Raw genomic sequence first — 18,706 nt, forward strand, 5'->3', positions numbered from 1 at the left:
TTAGAAGATATTTATCTCATATTTTATTGAGAAAAGGCCACTGACAATTAACTCCCTTCTGCCGCCTTCTATACATCTAAAACTCCAACATTCCAAGCCTACAATATACTCTTTCTTCATTTGGCATCTCAGAGTCCCCAGTCTCCTTTAAAGCTCAGCCAAGTGACACCTTCTACATGAAGCTTTTTCAGATACTCTGGCTGCTAGTGTTATCCCCTGAAAATTATCTTGCATTTATTTATTGTACCTACTTGTATATGCACATATTGTTTCCTCTGATGTAATGTAACGTCTTTGAAGGCAAGGACAATTTCATTTTTGTCTTTTTGTCCCAAATGTCTAGCATAATGCCTGGCAGATAGTAGGGGTTGAGTAAATGCTTGTTATTTGAATGATTTGTTGAAAACAATTAAATTTTAGTCTATATTGACTGCTGACTGTTCTCTTGGGTGAGTCAATACAGGGGAATTAGCATTAACCCCAAAAGACTGTGTTAATTGGGCTCAAATGAATTATTAAGATTTTCAGTCTAATTTTCATCACTGGCATTGATATAACTTTGCTACAATATAAACTGTATGTGCATATATAAGATCATCCCCTTAATATGTACCACATATACATTTGTGCATATATATAAATGAGGCTTTTTATCTTCAGACATATATTATATAACATTACTTTGATCAAAATTTTATTGCAATACTATAATTAGCACATTATAAGCAAACCCTATTATAATACTACTAATTTTATAACATGATTCAACAAACATTTAAGTACACTTCTATGTGCAAGGCACTGTGACAAGGTCTGGAGAACAGAAAAAAACAAAAAATGAAAGGTTCTCCTGCCCTCCAAAAGCTTATATTCTACTGGGGTATACAACGTAAACAGTTAAGTAAATATGAGAGCTGCCCCTTTGGAACTAACTATTGTCTTTAACCCTGTTTTATCTAATACCATGATTTTTGCAGAACCAAGTGTTAAGCATAAATCCAAATATATATAGAATATTGCTGTAGTTGACACAGTCCATGGCATATAGTAGGTACTTAATAAAATGCTTGTTGCCCATGATGTGCCGAGTACTTTAGAACTTCTAATATGTAAAAGCTGCACATACTTAACTCCATTTTCATGAACTCACCTTACCAAGCATAGCAAAAATATCATTTCCCTCTTGTATCCCTTCGTCAAAGTACCTCAGTGCTTTTTTAGCATAAGGTTCTTTTCCACTAGTTACATCAAGCCAACCTCTCAAAATTAGTCCCTGTAAAAGGAATAATTTAGTCAGATTTCTCTGTTTTGGAAATTTATAGATATACTGATAAAAAGTAGAGAATAAATGTCTTGGAAATTGTAATACAGAAAAAAGCTGTTTTAACAAACTCATGAAAATATATTTTAGTGCTATAGAGTTAGATTTTGAACACTTGCCAATCAGTAGTTAAAGAAACTACAGATTACTGTGGGGCCCAACAAACACCAGTTCACTGTACTTCACATTAAGAAACATGCCAAATATTCTACTACTGCTAAAACTGATTTATTGCTGTTTTCATACCAATTTGGTAGTTTACCACTATAATTTTAGCATTTGTCTACTCTTCTGCGACATGTTTTAAAAAACAAACTTGAGTACCTAAACAGACAAGGAAAAGTAGATCAGTGACACAGTCATTACATCCCCTTGATTAACTTATTAAAGAGGCTATTCACTGAATGGATCTAACCTCACCCAAGTGAGAACCTGAAAAGGCCTTAGCCTACAAGGGCCAGGGTCTCCCAATGCATCCTGAGCCAACTCCAGTTGTCCTAATGAACATCTGGCCACCAGACCCAGATGGTTCTGGAGGTGAAAGTGAGGCTGGTAACCTTGCACAGCCCTTCCTCTTTCAAATCAAAGTCAACTGCAAGTCATGTCATCATTTCCCTGATGTCATGGTCCTCTTCAAGAACAAAGGACAAACACAACATTCATTTTAGGTAAAGGTGATCTTGATCTCTATAAGAGGCCCAAGATGCCAGAGATCAAAATTAAAGGATAAATGAGGTCAGAAAGAATGATGCATTAATTGTTATCACTGATATGATGATCAATATGTACTACGGAATTAAATGTTAGTGAGCTGGTAAATTTTTTTGGATATGTGTAATTACAACAGCTGATGTGACCGTTCTCACCTAAGAGTCATATAATTTCAAGAGGGGAAGTACACACACACACACACACACACACACACTCGCTTTCTCTCTCTCAATCCACTGACGCCTTCAGTAATTTAGTATATAGCTTTCATGAGTTATTAAGGCTTAACAACCTATTATTCTGCATCCAACCTCGTGTTAAGCTTCTTATGAATTTGGGTAGGCTGATCCACAGACAACAGACATAGCTGTGAATAGACCTGTCATTGGGGTTATACTAGAGTCTTTCCAGACAGGTAAGAAGTGTCAAAGCTTTCGTTTGGCTAGCAAGGTCTATAAGATACCTTGATGACCTGTTGAAGTATCAGAGTAGGAAGCAATGATTAACCTAAGTTTCCTCATCTGTAAAACAAAGAAGCCCTAATAAATGGTTTTTAAAGCTCCTTACAATTCTCAAGGTATGAACCTAAAATAGAATTTCCAGCAAATAAAATTTAACTTCACACTATTCATAACATTTTTTCTTAATAAAATATTAATTTGACCACAAAAAATATAATAGAAATAAACATTAGAAAGAGGCTAAGAACTCAGTTAAATATTTATATTGTCAATTTGTAGTTAGGTAATTGGCTTTTTCAATTAACTATCAGGCCAATTCTTAAAATGAGCATCTTCCTATTTCTACAAGTTTTTATTTAACCACTTGTTTGTTTTCCATGAAAATACAGATAAGTAAACCAAAGTAATGTTCCTTCTTCTGACCAGCTCAGATTAGGCTCTTCACTTAATGGAAGAGAAAATTTTACAGAAAACTCAGTAAGTAACATAAATAAAAACCAACCTTTACAACATTATGGTAAAATGAGTCAAAACTTTGCTGTTTATACACATAAGACAGAAGGAACTAAAAAAATAAAGATCCAAAGAAACAAGACTACATATTTAAATGTAGTAGTAGTAGATCTTCAAGCCAATGAAGATCTTTTATACTTGCATTGACAATTAAGAAAACTAAGTACCTCTTTACTACCATTAGACATTTTGATCATTTTGTCAATGTATTCCCGAGCCTTATCAGGACAACCAATATGCCACAAAAATAATCCTGCATAGTAGAGAGCCTTTGGTCCAGATGTTTTACGATACTCCTTCAGTTTAGCATCCAGTTCCAGGATAGCTTCTCGATCTGGAAGGGGAAAAAAAGAACCCTAAAATAAAAATTAATTCTTCTAAATTTAATATTTTGGGTTTTTAAATGGCATCAGTAAATGTTTATACCTGGAACAGTGATTGCTGGATATACATATCCACTTTCCCATATAGACATATTTAATTAGCTTCACAAATAGTCTAGGGCAGGGATTTCCAGATTAAGGTCCCTGTAGCTAATAATCAATAGTAGCAGTTAATAATCAATCAATGACTAAGCATAAATTTTTGAGAAGCTATGCAAAGATTTAGATAGTGTCCTTATCTATGCATATTTGGAAGCATACTGGAGTAGTGGAAAGAAGAATGGATTCATAAGTCAGAAGACTTAGTCATAAGTCTGATTGGTAAAACTCTTCTAACTTTAGTTTCCTCATCTATAAAAATGAGGATAATAGTTTGAACTATCTAAGGTCTTTTTGTAAGAAAAGCAATTTTTAAATTGTAAATTTTAATACAAGTACTTGTGATTTTTACCAGCGCAAGAACTCCCACTAACAATACTCATGGAAATCCCTCTTGATTTAGCAGATCTCTGAGAGCTGCTGTAACTGAATAATTTTTCACTCTGAAGGTTGTTCTTCAGATGCTAGATATGAAACTTGTGACAAGCATGGGCTGGGCTGAACTTAATTTAGTTGAATGCTTTTCTTGCATGGTGGGACCTTCAGAGAGAGCTTACAATCTACTAGCATAGCCTTTAAGAAACCAGGATTTTCATACTCTGAAACAACAAGGGAAATAATTCTTTGGCAGATTTAAATATTATACACATGTGAACTGTTACCATTAGTAGAAGATTAATTATATAAACAAATATGAATTTGAGTTTGAGATTCTAAAACTAGCTTATGTTAACAGTCTACCATAGACATTTTGTTTTTTGCTTTTTTGGAAGGCAATTGGGGTAAGTGTCTGAGGCTGGATTTGAACTCAGGTCCTCCTGACTCCAGGGCCGGTGCTTTATTCACTGCGCCACCTAGCCGCCCCCACAGACATATTTTTTAAGAGTTTTTTTCCTTTACAACTCATACTTTAAGTGTGGCTTAAGGTGGCTTTAAGTGGCTCTGTAATCAAATATACCAGGTTACTCACTAAAACAATATACATCACAACCCTTTTCATCTTGCGCAACTTTTGTACTTGTTTTCACATAAATTCTTCATATGGGGTCTATGTAATCTATTGAAGAACACAATGGAAATCTTTAAGTAGAAGGTAAAAGCCCACTTGGTAGGTATATGCTTGGGAAGGGGTTCTTTTCAGATACAGGTTGGACTAGATGGCCTCTGTGTTCTATTCCATTCCTAATATTACATAATTATAAGAAAAAAAAAAAACGAATAAATTTGGGTGCTAGAATAACTAGTATGGTGAAGGAACTCAAAATCATAGGGGAAAGCTAATGAGTTTTGTTTTGGACATAATGAGTTTAAGATGTCTACTAGATATCCACTTTGTGATGTCTGAAAGGCAGTTGAAGACGCAAAGCCACCAGAGAGATTAGGGCTAGATAGATTTGAGAATCATCAGCATAAAGATGGTAATTAAATCCATGGGAGCTGATGAGATCACCTAGAGAAATAGTAGAGAGGGAGAAAAGAAGGGACCCAGAACAGAACCCTATGATTAAGAGGCATGATCTGGAGAAGGATCCAACAAAGGAAACAGATAAGTAGGATGAAAACCAGGAGAGAGTAGTTTCCTGAGAACCTAGGGAAAAGAGAGTATCAAGGAGGAGAGTGTAATCAACAGGGTTAAAGGCTACAGAAAGGTCAAAGAGAATAAGGATTGAGAAAAGGCCAATGGATCTGCCAACTAAGAGTTCATTAACAACTTCAAAGAGAACAGTTTCAGTGGAATGATAAGGTCAGAAGCCACACTATAAGAGGTTAAGAAGAAAGTGAGAAGAAATAAAGTAGAGAGACCTATTCTAGGCTTTTTCAAGGAGTTCAACTACAGGCAAAAGAGAAATAGATTAATAGCAGGGATAGAAGGATCAAGTAGCAGATTTTTCAGGATAGGGAAGACATGGACACATCTGCAGGAAGTAGGAAATGAGTCATGAAAGAAGAAAAGATTGAAAATAAGTGAGCGAGTGGAGTGACCAAGGGAGTAATCTACTGGAGGAAATAGGATGGAATGCAATCACTTGAACAAATGCAACAGATAGTCTTGGTAAGGAATAAGACCACTTAATCACGTGAAACAGGGGTGAAAAAGGAGAAAATGGAAAAAGAAATCTGAGTGATAGGAGATAAGGAAGAAAGGAGAATAGAGAATGACCTCATTTTTTCTGTTCTGTGTTAGTGAACGAAGGGAGTGGGAGCTTAAGGAGGGATAAAAATGTTTGGAAGAGAGACTGTGGAGAAGATATCTGAATGAACATCCAACAAGACTTATCCAACAATATGTAAATTCTGAAACAAACGGTACAGATGGACAGTGAACTGGACCCAGATTTGGAAACGAAGAGAGGAAAGGGTGGACTGCATTTGGGAAATTTTAAAAGTACTTTACAGACCCAAAACTTCCTATAAAGCAAAAGTCCAACTTTTCAACACAAATATTTTTACTGTTGTTGCTATATGATAGTGGAACTTGGAACACCACTGCCTTTGAAAAACTGAGTATTACACAGAAGGTGATGGAAAGAAAAAAACATGGTGTAAGCTGGCAGCAACACAACTAATAAGAATGTCAAGAAGGTAAGAGGAGAAGATAGGCATATCCTGTAGTGACAACAAGGGATGACAGGTGATTGGTCAGAGTGCTCTACTAGAATTTTCACTAGAGGGAAAGTGAGGAAGTCCTCCAGCATGCTGGATGGACCTCCAGTGCTTAATCTTGAGAAGGACATGGAAAAGATGGGCACAGAATGGGTAGGCATGGGTAAGATGCCATCTGTATCACTACAAGGAACCCCCAAATCAATGAGATCATATTAAGTGTTTGAGACTACAAATACTATGGAAGTCAAAGAAAAATCAATGTGAATGGAGTAGGTCTAAAGTGTTTTTAAAAATAAAGAGAGCTTTATTTTTAAATGTCTTCAGTGTTGTGATAAGTATGTTGATTGTATACTATACCTGGATTAGAAGTCATTTTATGAGCATGTATCAATGCAATCAAGGAACAAAGAGATACATCCTGTTTGTTTTTAATGGCCTCCAATTCTCGAATAGCATCTTGGGTTCTACCTAAAAGCCAAATAAGATTAGAATACAGTCAAAGTTTTTTCACCTAACAACAATAATTTCAAGCATAAGGAACACATTCACTAAAATAGTACATACCTTCCATTAACGAGCCATAGGCATGGTAAAACCTGAAAACTGGGTCACCGACATACTTCTTAAGTCCTTCACTTGCAACAATTACTACATGATGGAAAAATCTCTCTTGACAATAAAAGCTGATCATAGTCTGAAAGGAAAACAAATTTAACAAAGAAAAAATGATATAACTTTTAGTGAGGAAAAAAAGTACTGAATGTAGATCAGCAGGCTCTGAGTTTGAATCCTGCCACTAACACTTATCCATGTGACTGTGAACAAATTACTTAACCTTTCTTTCTTTTTTTTTGCTTTTTGCAGGGGGGAAGGCAGGGCTATTGAAGTTGAGTGACTTGCCCAAAGTCACATGGCTAGTAAGTGTTAAGTGTCTGAGGTCACATTTGAACTCAGGTCCTCCTGACTCCAGGGTCGGTTCTCTATTCACTGCGCCACCTAGCTGCCCCTTACTTAGCCTTTCTGCACCTCAGTTTCTTCATCTTTCAAAAAAAGGGGATTGGATTAGACAATCTCAAAGGTCCATTCCAGTTCTATATCTATGATTCAAATGAATAAACAAATAGCCAGAAGCATTTTTTGCCTAAGAAGTGCCATACTTAGGTATGCTGTCATAGGAAGGAAGATAAAAGAAAAGTTACACTTATTAAAAATCATAGACCCATCTGGAATGGACTGAGACTATCTGGCTGAAACCTTTCATTTGAAAGATAAGGAAACTGGCCCTCAGGGGAACTGTTAGTAAGTGGTCACACCAGAGCTCAATCTCAGATTCTCTAACTTCAAATTCAATTATCTTTCCAATGAACCACTCTGCCCAAGATCATAGTCACCTCTTCCCTCATCTCATCATTAGCTATTTTGGTCCAATCCAGATCTCTACTTCCCTTACTACCTATATTCTATATGTGGGCCAAGAAGCAAAGTAGAAAAATAGAGTAGGTATGTTTGGAAGTGGGGTAAAGAAGTTACTCCACCATGGAAGAGACTGGAAAACTCAGCTATAATGTTAGGAAGATATGGGTAACATGACGTATTATCCTTTCAGATATTTTTGTGGCACTCAGCATAGATTACTAGGTGTTTTGGGGGATCAGTGCTGAAGTGATTTTGGCTTAATGTTGTAGCAAGTCCTTCAAAACTTTCCCATCTTCCCACCTTTCTATATATCAATGTTCTTGGCTACCAAATTAACATTCATATCTCAATTTTCACAAGTGGGCAAAAGCAATCTAAACTTTTCTCAATTCTATCTTAGCTATTCCATGAAATATTGAGAGAACCACAGAATGTCACTGTTGGAAGAGCCCTCAGAAGTCATTTATCACAACTCACACATCTATCACAATGCACACTCACAAAAATCATAGGCAAGGGATTATACGTCCTCTACTTGAAAACCTTGTATGAAGAGAAACTTATCACCCCTTTAAGGCAGCCTATTCTGCTTTGGGACACTTGTAATTATAAGGAATTTCTACCAGAAATTTAAGTCCTTATCTCTATATAGCCACACATCACTCTTACTTCTGGTTCCTGTGATCAAGCAGAACAAATCCAATTCTTCTTCCATATGGCAACTCTCCATTCTTAGTCGACCCTCGTATGTCTCAAGACCCATTCTGATCTCCTTAGAAGTTGTCAGTATTCTTTCTAAAATGTGGACTCCTTTGTTGAACATAATATTCCAAATATGGTATGATTAGATCAGAATATAGCAGAACTACCACTTTTTGTATTCTGAACATTATGCCTCTTAATTCAGCCTAGGATTAAGTTAGTTTTCTAGGCTACCAGGCCACATTGCTAACTGATTTTGAGCTTATTAAATCTGAAGATGACATGAAACTAGTAAGCTGAATTACAAAGTCAGGATTGCAAAAAAAAAAAGATATCTATAAGCTTTAACAATAGGTTGAATCTAATAAGATTAAATGGAAAGTTCTACATGTGGGTTCTAATAATCAACTTCACAAGTACAACATAGGTGAGTACTTTTAAGTCAGAAAGAAATGGGTTCACCCTCAAAAGCAAAAGAATCACCATACTTGGCTTTGAACATTAAGAGTCTTTGATGTGGTTAGAAAAGACAGGCAAAAAAGGCACTAAAAAAGACTGAAATTACCAAAGATCTCAGGAAGAAGAAAACTCAAAGACCTTGAACATAAGAAGATTAATCAACAGGAGGAAATATTGTCTTTGGCTCTAATAAACAACTTAAGCATCTATGAATACTGTAAACAAAGAAAAATGATCCAACACCTGATGATGCAGAAGATCCTGTGGAATTTGAGAACATGCAATCACAATACTGTTACTGAGTCATTCAAAAGAGAAATGAGAATTATGAGAGCAGAACATAAGATCTGCACAGCAAAAATAATGGCCAAAATTGAAAAACTGGAGTCTGTGATGGCATGTTTCACTAAAGAAATGAAAGAGAGGACAATAGATTAGGAATGCAAATGTAAAAAAGTAAAGGACAATCTAGAAGAAAACTAACAAAAAATATTATTTTAAAATATGCTTACCGGAGCAAAACATACTGATTTCAAAGAAAGGATGCATAGAGAAAAACTAGGGATCACAAGTCTCCCAGAAGAACACAAGAGGACAAAAAAACCTTAATGCAGGAAATAACAGAAGTACACAGAACTTCTGACAAAGAAAATACCAAGCAAAATGATTCACAAATCACCTGTGTGACACCCTAAAAAAAATCCAAGATTGCCAACTCCAAGACATGTAGTGACTAAATTGAACAATTCAATTCAGAAACAACTTCTTCAAGAGATTAGGAGAAAGACCTCCAAATACAAAGGAAAGAAAATTTGATTAACATAAGACTATTCTGTACTTACCAGAAAACATAGGAAGGAATAGAATAATACATTCCAAAGAACTAATGAACTCAAGATGCAATGAAGATTGACCTACCCTACAAATCTACCCTAACTATACATGAAACAAAATGAATGTTCAATAATAAAGAGGCATTTAAAAACATTTTTAGGAAGAAAATCAAAACTGAAGAGATCATTTGCTGCTTTATCCCAAATATCCCGAAACGCAGGAGGAATGAAAAAAAAAAAATAAAGCAGCCAAAGATAGGGGCAGTAATAGAGTGACAGCAGGGAGACTAGTAAAAACCTCCTTTTCACAATGTATGCAAGGAGATAAAGGTGAGGGTATAAGTCTGGTGGAGGTAATAGTAAACAGGCAGGTATGATGTATTATGGACAGAAAGTGGCAACACCTTGCCTACCTGCCACAGGTGGAGAGATGGGGGGGGGGAAGAGAAAGAGAGGGAGGGAGGGAGAGAGGGAGGAAGGGAGAGAGAGAGAATGTGTGTGTGTGTGTGTGTGTCTCTTCATTACAACATGGGAGGGTAGATGAAAAGAAGTAAAGGGAGTAGGGGGACAGAGAGGAATATATAATTCACGGGAGTCAAATTAAGGGCTTATAGCAACGAGGGGTATCGAAACTTGAAAATAAGTGACCAAAGAGCCACAGAGGTTATAGGCATAGAGCCTTCTTAATTTTGTTGGAGGAGGGAAACTAGACACACATGCTAGGGTCTCCTCTAGGACTAAGGAGACCCAAGGCAGCAAAGCTAAGCCTTGATACATAGAGTTGTGGCTAGACAAAGAACCAATGAGTGAGGTGTAGCCACAGCAATAAGGCAAGTCTGCTTTACTGACAGTTTAGTCATAGTAGGGCATCATAATAGGAATGTGGTTCCTGCAGGTGCTTGTCTTGAGTTCAGGGATCACCTGGAGCTGGTTTGAGCAAATTCTATGATTTTGCTGCAGCAAAGTTCATCCATCTCTCCCTCCCTCCCTCTCTTTCTCTTCCCCCCCCCCCCCCCCATCTCTCCACCTGTGGCAGGTAGTTCATCCAGAGGGAGAGTGCAAAGGAGTGTTGTTATGCCAACCTCAGGGCACAGTTTGCTTGCTAGGTCTTAGGTCTGCAAAACAAGGGATCTCCTAATAGTAAGAAAAGAGAAGGGTGAAAAGATAGGAGTGGTCTTGGCACAGGGATCTTAATAAGGGAAAGTGACCCCTGTGGTCTCAGAAAGAAAAGAGCCTACTGGGGAGTGGATGAGGAGAAGGGGGAAGTAATGAAAGAAAGTAAAGTAAAAAAAGTAAAGAAAGGAGGTCTTACTTTGATGGTGGGAAGGGGCTCCACTGATGGATAAAGAGATACCACATGGTCTGTGAAGGGGAAATTGGGATCTTGTTCTGGGTATGGTCTGGGGGATTTGGAACTTGAAAAGGCTACTCTTCCTTCTTCAGAAGCAGGGAGCTGGAACTCCTCAGGGCAACTGGCCCTGGGGGGTGGGTGTGTCAGAAAACTTGAACAAAAGGAAGAGATTTTGAGGCAACTGGGGAAAAAAAAAGGTAACCAAGTGAGGGTACAGATTAATGTCGGGCTGTATAATAAGGGACTTGGCTGGTGGAGGGGCCCTATCATAAAGAAGGGTCCTCTCTGACAATAAATGCAATAAATTGGTATTGTTCTGGGAGAGAGGTACAATGGAAAAAAGGAATCCATTCAACAAGTCCTTTGAGGTACAGTCAGAAACCACCTATAGGGGAGAGTTTAGAATGGGTACCTTGGAAAATTTGGTTGCATGAGGAATACAGAGAAAAGAGAAACCAGATATTTATAGGGCTCATGAATCAGAGAAAATAGCGTTTAGAAAAGAAAGAGAGGATGAATAATAAAGAGTGAAAAAATCATTTTTGGAAAGGGGTACAAAAAAATGAAATAAAAAAAATCTAATGAACAGGACTAGAAGAAAGTAAGGAGAGAAAAGGTAAATCTACTTGACTGAGAGGGAAAAGGGTGGTGATGTGGAAGGGTGGGAGAATTATATAAGCAGATTAAAAGCAGGAGAGAAAAATAAATAAGCAAAACCCCAAAGAGAAAAGGGTAACAAATGAAAGGAGGAGATCAAAAGTGAGGGGAAGAGAGTCACAGGAATGAAGTCACCTTAAAAACGATTAAGGCAAAGTAACTGAATGAAGTTATTATATTTACTACAGAAGAAGGAAAAACTCAAAACTCAGGAAAAAACAAACAAACAATATATAGATAGAGGAAAATATAAAACTAATTTATAACTTTAAATGTGCATAGATAAAAACAATCCAATAAAACAAAAAGATGAACACAAATGGATAAGAAAACAAAACCCTACAATCTGGCTTACAAGAAAGCACATTTGAAAAACAGACATAAACAAAATAAAACTGAGAAAATGGAAAAAAAAAATTACTGTGCATCAAGGGAATTAAAAAAAGCCAGGAGATGCAATCATGCCAAAATATAAACACTCAAAAAAATAAAAAGGGATAAACAAGGAAACTATGTTATGCTGAAAGTAAGCCATAGACAACAAACCAAAATCAGTAATGAACTTATATGTCCCAAATGCCTTAACATCTGAATTCATAAGGGAAAAATTTTCTGATCTACAAAATGTCAAAGACAGTAACAAAAAAGTGATAGGAAGCTCCAGTATTCCTCTCTTGGTTTTAGATAAGTCTAATAGAAAGATAAGCAAAAGAGAAAATACAGAACTGAACAAATTGCTAGAAAAAACTATGGCTAAAAAACTTATGGCACCTTCTAAATAGGTCAGCAAAAGGATATACTTACTTCTCAACACCACATGGAACTTTTACAAAAAATGCCCATGTACCAGGACACAGGGAGAAATATAAAATCTTTTACAAACCATAAAGCAATTAAAATAGTAATTAGTTCAGGGACCATAAACAAATGATAAAGACCCACATGGAGATTTAACAATGAAACAATAAATAATGAATGGGTCAAGATCAAATCATTGAAACCACTAACAATATTAAGAATATTAGTGACTGACATTTACACAGTGCTTACTAGGTGCCAGGCTTTATACTAAAACTCTTTACAATTATTCTCATTTGATCCTCATAGCAGTCCTAGGAAGTAGGTGCTATTATCTATCCCTATTTTGCAGATGAGGAAAGTAAAGCAAAAAGAAGCTGACTTTCCCGGGTCACACTGCTACTATGGGTCTGAGACTGAATTTGATTTAGGTCGTCCTGACTCCTGACCCAGTACTCTACCCACTGTGCCAAAATTTTTGGGATGCAGCTAAAGCAGTCCTCAGTGGAGAAAAATCATATCCTTAAAAACATACCATAAGAAAATAAAAGACAGGATTCACGAACTGAATATTTAATTTTTTTTAAATTAGAAAGTCAAATTTAAAATAAGCACAAGGGAAAATATTAAAAGTCAGAGAGGAAATAGATAAATTAGAACAACAAAAAAAGAGAGCCAAGATAACTAAAACTAAAAGCTGGTTCTTTGAAAAGACTATTAAAATTGGCAAATCTTTAGCTAATCTGATAAAAGTGAGCAGAAAATAAATCAATGAAACAGCAAATAAAGTAAAATCACAGCCAGATCAAAAGAAATAAAAAGAATAATCAGAATATAATATGCACAGTAAAGTGTTAGACTTTCAAAAATATAAACTACCCAAAATATCAGAAGACCAGATAGAGACCTTAAATAATCCATCTTTGAAAAGGAAATAGATTCAGCTGTAAAGACACTACCAAAGGGAAAAAAAAAACTCCTGTTCCCAAAGGATTCAGTTTCCATATTTCATAAATTATCCTCAAAAACTGAGAAAGAAAACATTGTGTCAGAATCGTTTTATAGGAACTATATAGTCCCAATACCTAAACCAGGGAGAGAAAAACAGAAAGAAAACAAAAGGCCGAAATAATTAATGAAGACTGTGTCAAAATTGTCCACAAAGTTCTATCAGACTCAGCAAAATCCAAGAGGTCATTCATTATGACCAAGTGGGATTTCTTTCAGGAATATAAGGATGATCCAATAAGACATCAATCAACATAATTAATCATATTAAAAACCAAAACATCCAAAACACAATCCTCTCAGTAAATGCAAAAGAAACCTATGATAAAGTATAACATTCTTTTGTGCTGAAAAAACCTACAAAAATATAGGCATAAAGGGTTCTTTTAAAAAATATATATATATAGGGCCCCTAGGTGGTGCAGTGAGTAGAGTGTTGGCCTCGGAGTCAGGAGGACCCGAGTTCGGTTCCAGCCTCAGACACTTAACACCCACACAAAAATACTAGCTGTGTAACCTTGGGCAAGTTACTTAACCCCAATTGCCCTCCAAAAAAAAAAAAAAATATATATATATATATATATAAAAGCAACTATCTAAAATTTTTAAAGGTATCCTAAAACTCATCTATTTAAAACTAAAAGCAAGCATATGCAACAATGATTCATTAGAATTTTTTCCAATAAATATGGAAGCGAAAGAGGGCTGTCCACTCTCCCCACTATTTTTTGATATAGTTCTGGAAATGTTAGCAATAACAATGAGACAAGAGAAAAAACTAAAGCCATAAAGGTAGGTAAAGAGGAAATAAAACTGTCTCTATGCTTTACTTATAAAATCTTAGGAAGTCAGCAAAGGCACCAATTAAGACAACACGTTCGATAAAGTTTCAGGTTACAAAATAAATCTTCAAAAATTAACAATATTTCTATATATTAATAAAACACAAGCAATAATAGAAAGGAAGTCCCCTGCCAAATAATTACAAAATGCATAAAATATCTGGGGATCAACCTACTACAAAAGATTTATAGATACAATTACAAAGTGCTTCTTAAAGCAATGAAAAACTTAAATAGCTGGAAGCTAAGGGCTTTAAGAAGTGTGTGATGAATAAAGAGAAGCATGGAAAGAGTAATATGGACTAATGCAGACTGAAATAAGCAGAATCAAGAAAATAATTTCCTCAATAACCATAACAATATAAATGGAAAGAATGACATCAAAAAAAAAAAGTAAATGTAACAAAATTATAAAGATCGAGGACTTAATGGAGAAGACACTCCCAACCAACTAGTTCCTAAAGGTCCACAGGTGTTGCAAATTGCAAGTTTTCAGACTTTTTCAGAGTATTTGTCAGTTGTGTGTAATAGGGTTTTGTTTTTTCTTTCTTTCTAAAAATTGCTATGACCGCAGCTGAGTGGTTCAGTGGACAGAGTGATAGATCTGAGTTCAAATCAGACTTCAGACATTTACTAGCTCTATGACCCTGGATAAGTCATTTAACCCTGTTTGCCTCAGTTCATCATCTGTAAAATGAACTAGAGAAGGAAATGGCAAACCACTCCAATATCTTAGCAAAGAAAACACTAAATGGTGTCACAGAGAGTCAGTCAGGTCTAAAATGATCAAACAACAACAACAAAAATGACAATGAAGAGATGGTTCTTTGGGTGGGGGAGAAGGAATACCTGGGATAACCATGATGACGTAAGAAAAATCTGTTAATATTAAAAAAATAATAAAAGTTATCTTAAGGAAGCTATCAAAGGCTTATATATAGATGTATAAATATATATATAGATGACCTATTTGTGAATAACATCTTACTAGTTGCATCAAGCCTCATAATACTGAAGAGCCTCTTGGATGAGACCGATAATCACGCAAAAAAAAAAAAATTGTCTAATCATCTGCACAGGAAAAACTAGGTCTACTAACAATGCCTACTGTATAGGCAGTTAGAAAGACATCCTAAAGAGCATATCCTTAAATATCTGTACCTTGGACAGACATATCAAATGGCTAAGTTGGGTACTGAATTAAACAGGAGGAAGAGAATGGACTGGATTGCCAATGGAAAATTACAGCATTCCATTAATGACTTAAAACTTCTCCATGAGATAAAGGTCTATATTTTTACTACTAATATTTTACCTGCATCAACATATGGCTGAGTCATGGTACACTACAGTCTTGGAAGAATTAAAATTGAGAATCCCTCTGAGGGCAATGGAGAAGCACAAGGTGGCTGTGAGGATGAGATACATTACAATAATGAATTATGAAAAAACCCAGAACAAAGAATATCATTGGAGAAATATTTGATAAAAATAAAAAAGAGTTAGGCTAGATACAGGGAAAGGAAGAAAAATAACTCCTGGATGACAAGTGTGGTCCAACGGTTATCCCCTCTATAGCAACAGAAACTGAGGAAGTGCTTTGGCATGTGTTAAACATATAAGGATACCTAAGAGAATGGCTTGGAGGAATTGTGATCTGTATCACTGGAGGGAATTTCAAGATTTATTTGAATGGATCAAGGATATTTGAAAATTCTCACTTGCTGATAAATGGATAAAGAAGAGGTGGCTATACTAATAAATCTAAAGCACAGATGAAATTATCTAAATTAACAAGAAGAAACACATTAGGTTCCTACTATACAGATCCTGAGATAGGTTCTCAGGAACACTGTACTCTCTTCCCCCAAATTTCATAATCCACTAAATTAGTTTACTATTTAGTAAAGGTATTAGAAACAATGAGATATAATATTATGTATTACGATTAAAAAGTAAAGTTCTGTGTTAAGTAAAGGAAAGTTGATAAGAACTGATAGGGCAAGGAAGGCTTCAAAGTGGCATGTTTTAAAGTATCCATGAGATGGTGCCAGGCAATAATAGTGCTGGAAGCCTTCTAAGCACAAGGAAGAGCTTGAGAAGAGGTGGAGACTTAAGAATACACAATTCATGCTTTGGAGACATAGAGGTATCCAATATAGCTGGGAGAGAGGAGTAATAAATTGAAAGGTTGAAAAGGTATGGTGGAATAAGGTTGTAAAGGTGCCCTGAATGCCAGGCAGAAGAACTTGAACTTTACTTGGTAGGCAATGAGGAACCATGGGAAGTTTTTGAGCAGAGGAGTGATGAGACTAGATCTGCACATTAAGGGACTTAACAAAATATTCATCTTGCAATTCATTATTCTCATTCCTGCTACCTCTAACCTAGTGGGCAAGAACAATTATCAGTCACAATCCTCACACTGTATCTACACTGCTTGATTTTCCAGCTGCCAAACATATATCACATCACTTTGTATAATACCTAATCTCCAAAGTAAGCATCCTATAAAACTCAGACCCCTCCTAATGACCCTCCTTTTTTCAGTGAACCTTGAGGAAAGACCTGTGCAGCCCTAAAGTGGGGGAAGAAAATGGGAGGTGTGGGTAGGAGAGTCCATTAAACCAGTCTCTTTTACGTTTAAGCACAGTCTTAGAATTGATTCCATTTTCTCCCCTCCTCCTCAAATACATTTTTCATTAGGAGAGGAAGAATTAGTTCCCCTCTCTCCAATTAGACAATCCCCTAAACAGGCAGTAGAGGATATCCACATGCGTTAAAGGAACATTCATTCTGTCATCATTTCAAACCTACCATCAACACCAAATAAACACATTTTGGGAGTGGGAAGTCAGAGTCCAGACAGGACCTGTGAAATCACCCCAGTCGGGAGATCCTGGTGTGGAAGCACCCTCCGTGGTTGCTGATAATAACAGCTAGTTATCGATTATATATTGCTTTAAAATTTGCAAAGCACTTAAAAAAATTATCTCAATTAGATCCTCACAACAACCCCATGAGGTACTTGCTAGAATTATCTTCATTTTACAGATGAATTAACAGGAGCAGCCAAAGGACTATGTATATTGCTGCAGGGTCACAAAACTATTAAGTATCTGAGGCCGCATTTGAACTCAGCTCTGAGCCGAGTTCCAGGTCTCTATCCACAGCTCCAGGACAAAAAAAGAGTTGGCTTGGCCCCACGGCCATTTAGAATCAGAGCCAGGACTTGAACCAGGGGTCTTCTTCGCAATTCAGGCTCTACCACAAACTAACCGGTAACACCAGAACAGGGACGTCTTTTGCCCCTGTCCCTGTCCCCGGCGCCAGGCACACAGTAGGCGTTATAAATAACTGTGGCCTGGATTGAATTGAATCAATTCCCATGGAGAGAACTTGGCATCATGTGGCCTCGGGGTCAGACGGTGGGGCCCGGCCCAGGTCTAACCGTGGGACTCAGCAACAAAGTGACCCCAGTCCCAGGAGTTGGGGGTGGGGCGGCGGGGGCAGCCACGACCCATCGCCTGGGAGGGAGCCGCGGGGTCCCCACGGGGCCGGTGCCACGCCCCAAATCCAACGGCGTCCGCGGTCCCCCCGACCTTCCTCATTCTCATCCCCCGCATCCTAGCAGGCCTCACCCCTCACCCCCTTCCCAGGAGCTCACTCGCTCACCCTCAGAACATGAGCGTCCATGGTTCGCCGGACAACGGGAAAAACGGGCGACCGCTCCCAGGAGACCTGGCCAAAGGCCCGCCCACTTCGCTGTGCTAAGGCCCTCCCACCAACTTCTTCTACTCCCGCCTCCGACTCCCGCGGCGCGCGCCTGATCCAGACTCAGAAGCTGAGGAGGAGCAGCCTCGGGGCCCCTCGCTCCGGGTCTGGAGACGAGCATGCGCGCAGGGAGGGAGAGGCTTGTGGGGGGAGGGACTCGAGGCAGGGCCCCAAACAAAGACAAGCCTCAAGAGCTAGAGCCCCAGCCATTGGCTGTTAGTCCAAAGGGGAGGTCCCGCCTACGCTGACAGGAACGAGGAGGAGGAGGGGCTTTGAGGCGGTAAGCATCTGGCGTTTAGGGGATTAGGGAAAAGGAAGAGACTGGAAATAAGGGAAGAGGTGTTTATTAAGAGCTACCTAAATAATAGTAATAATAATAATAATAATATAACAACAAGAAACCTTTCCATAATTCCAATGTTTTCCCTCTCTTATTTCCTATTTATCGTGGATATAGCTTACCTTGTAAATATTTTTTTGCGTCTTGTCTCCCCCATTAGATTGAGAGCCCTCTGAGGATGAGGACTGCCCCCTCCCTTTTCATCCCCAGTGCTTAGTACAGCGCCTGGCACATAAAAGGCTCTTAATAAATGTTTATTGAACGTAACTTCAAATAATAACTAACGCTTATATAGCACAACAGTTTTCATAGCATCTTACAAGTATCATCTCGTTTGATCCCAGCACAAAACTGAGAAGAGTGAGCATGTGAAACTTGACTTGTATTCAAGCTGAAGAGTGACTATTCAATTATTTTCCTCACTCCTTTAT

The 18,706-nt window shown here is 37.4% G+C and overlaps 1 protein-coding gene across 1 annotated transcript in view; it reads right to left on the reverse strand.

The window, feature by feature from the left end:
- Positions 1 to 18,050, reverse strand: part of TTC21B (tetratricopeptide repeat domain 21B) — a 98,874-nt gene extending 80,824 nt beyond the window's left edge. Inside the window, exons 1-5 of the mRNA XM_069080289.1 lie at positions 17,837 to 18,050; positions 6,660 to 6,789; positions 6,453 to 6,563; positions 3,174 to 3,340; positions 1,151 to 1,273 (exon numbers count right to left, since the gene is read on the reverse strand). Coding sequence (XP_068936390.1) covers positions 1,151 to 1,273; positions 3,174 to 3,340; positions 6,453 to 6,563; positions 6,660 to 6,789; positions 17,837 to 17,857 — 552 coding nt within the window. The 5' untranslated portion in view covers positions 17,858 to 18,050. The remainder of the gene's footprint in view (positions 1 to 1,150; positions 1,274 to 3,173; positions 3,341 to 6,452; positions 6,564 to 6,659; positions 6,790 to 17,836) is intronic.
- Between the last annotated feature and the right edge of the window lie 656 nt (positions 18,051 to 18,706).

Source organism: Petaurus breviceps, unplaced genomic scaffold (genome assembly GCF_028583685.1).
Source record: "Petaurus breviceps papuanus isolate PSGF00001 unplaced genomic scaffold, PetGlider_PUasm1.0 91133, whole genome shotgun sequence".
In the NCBI taxonomy this organism is placed as follows: Eukaryota; Metazoa; Chordata; class Mammalia; order Diprotodontia; family Petauridae; genus Petaurus; species Petaurus breviceps.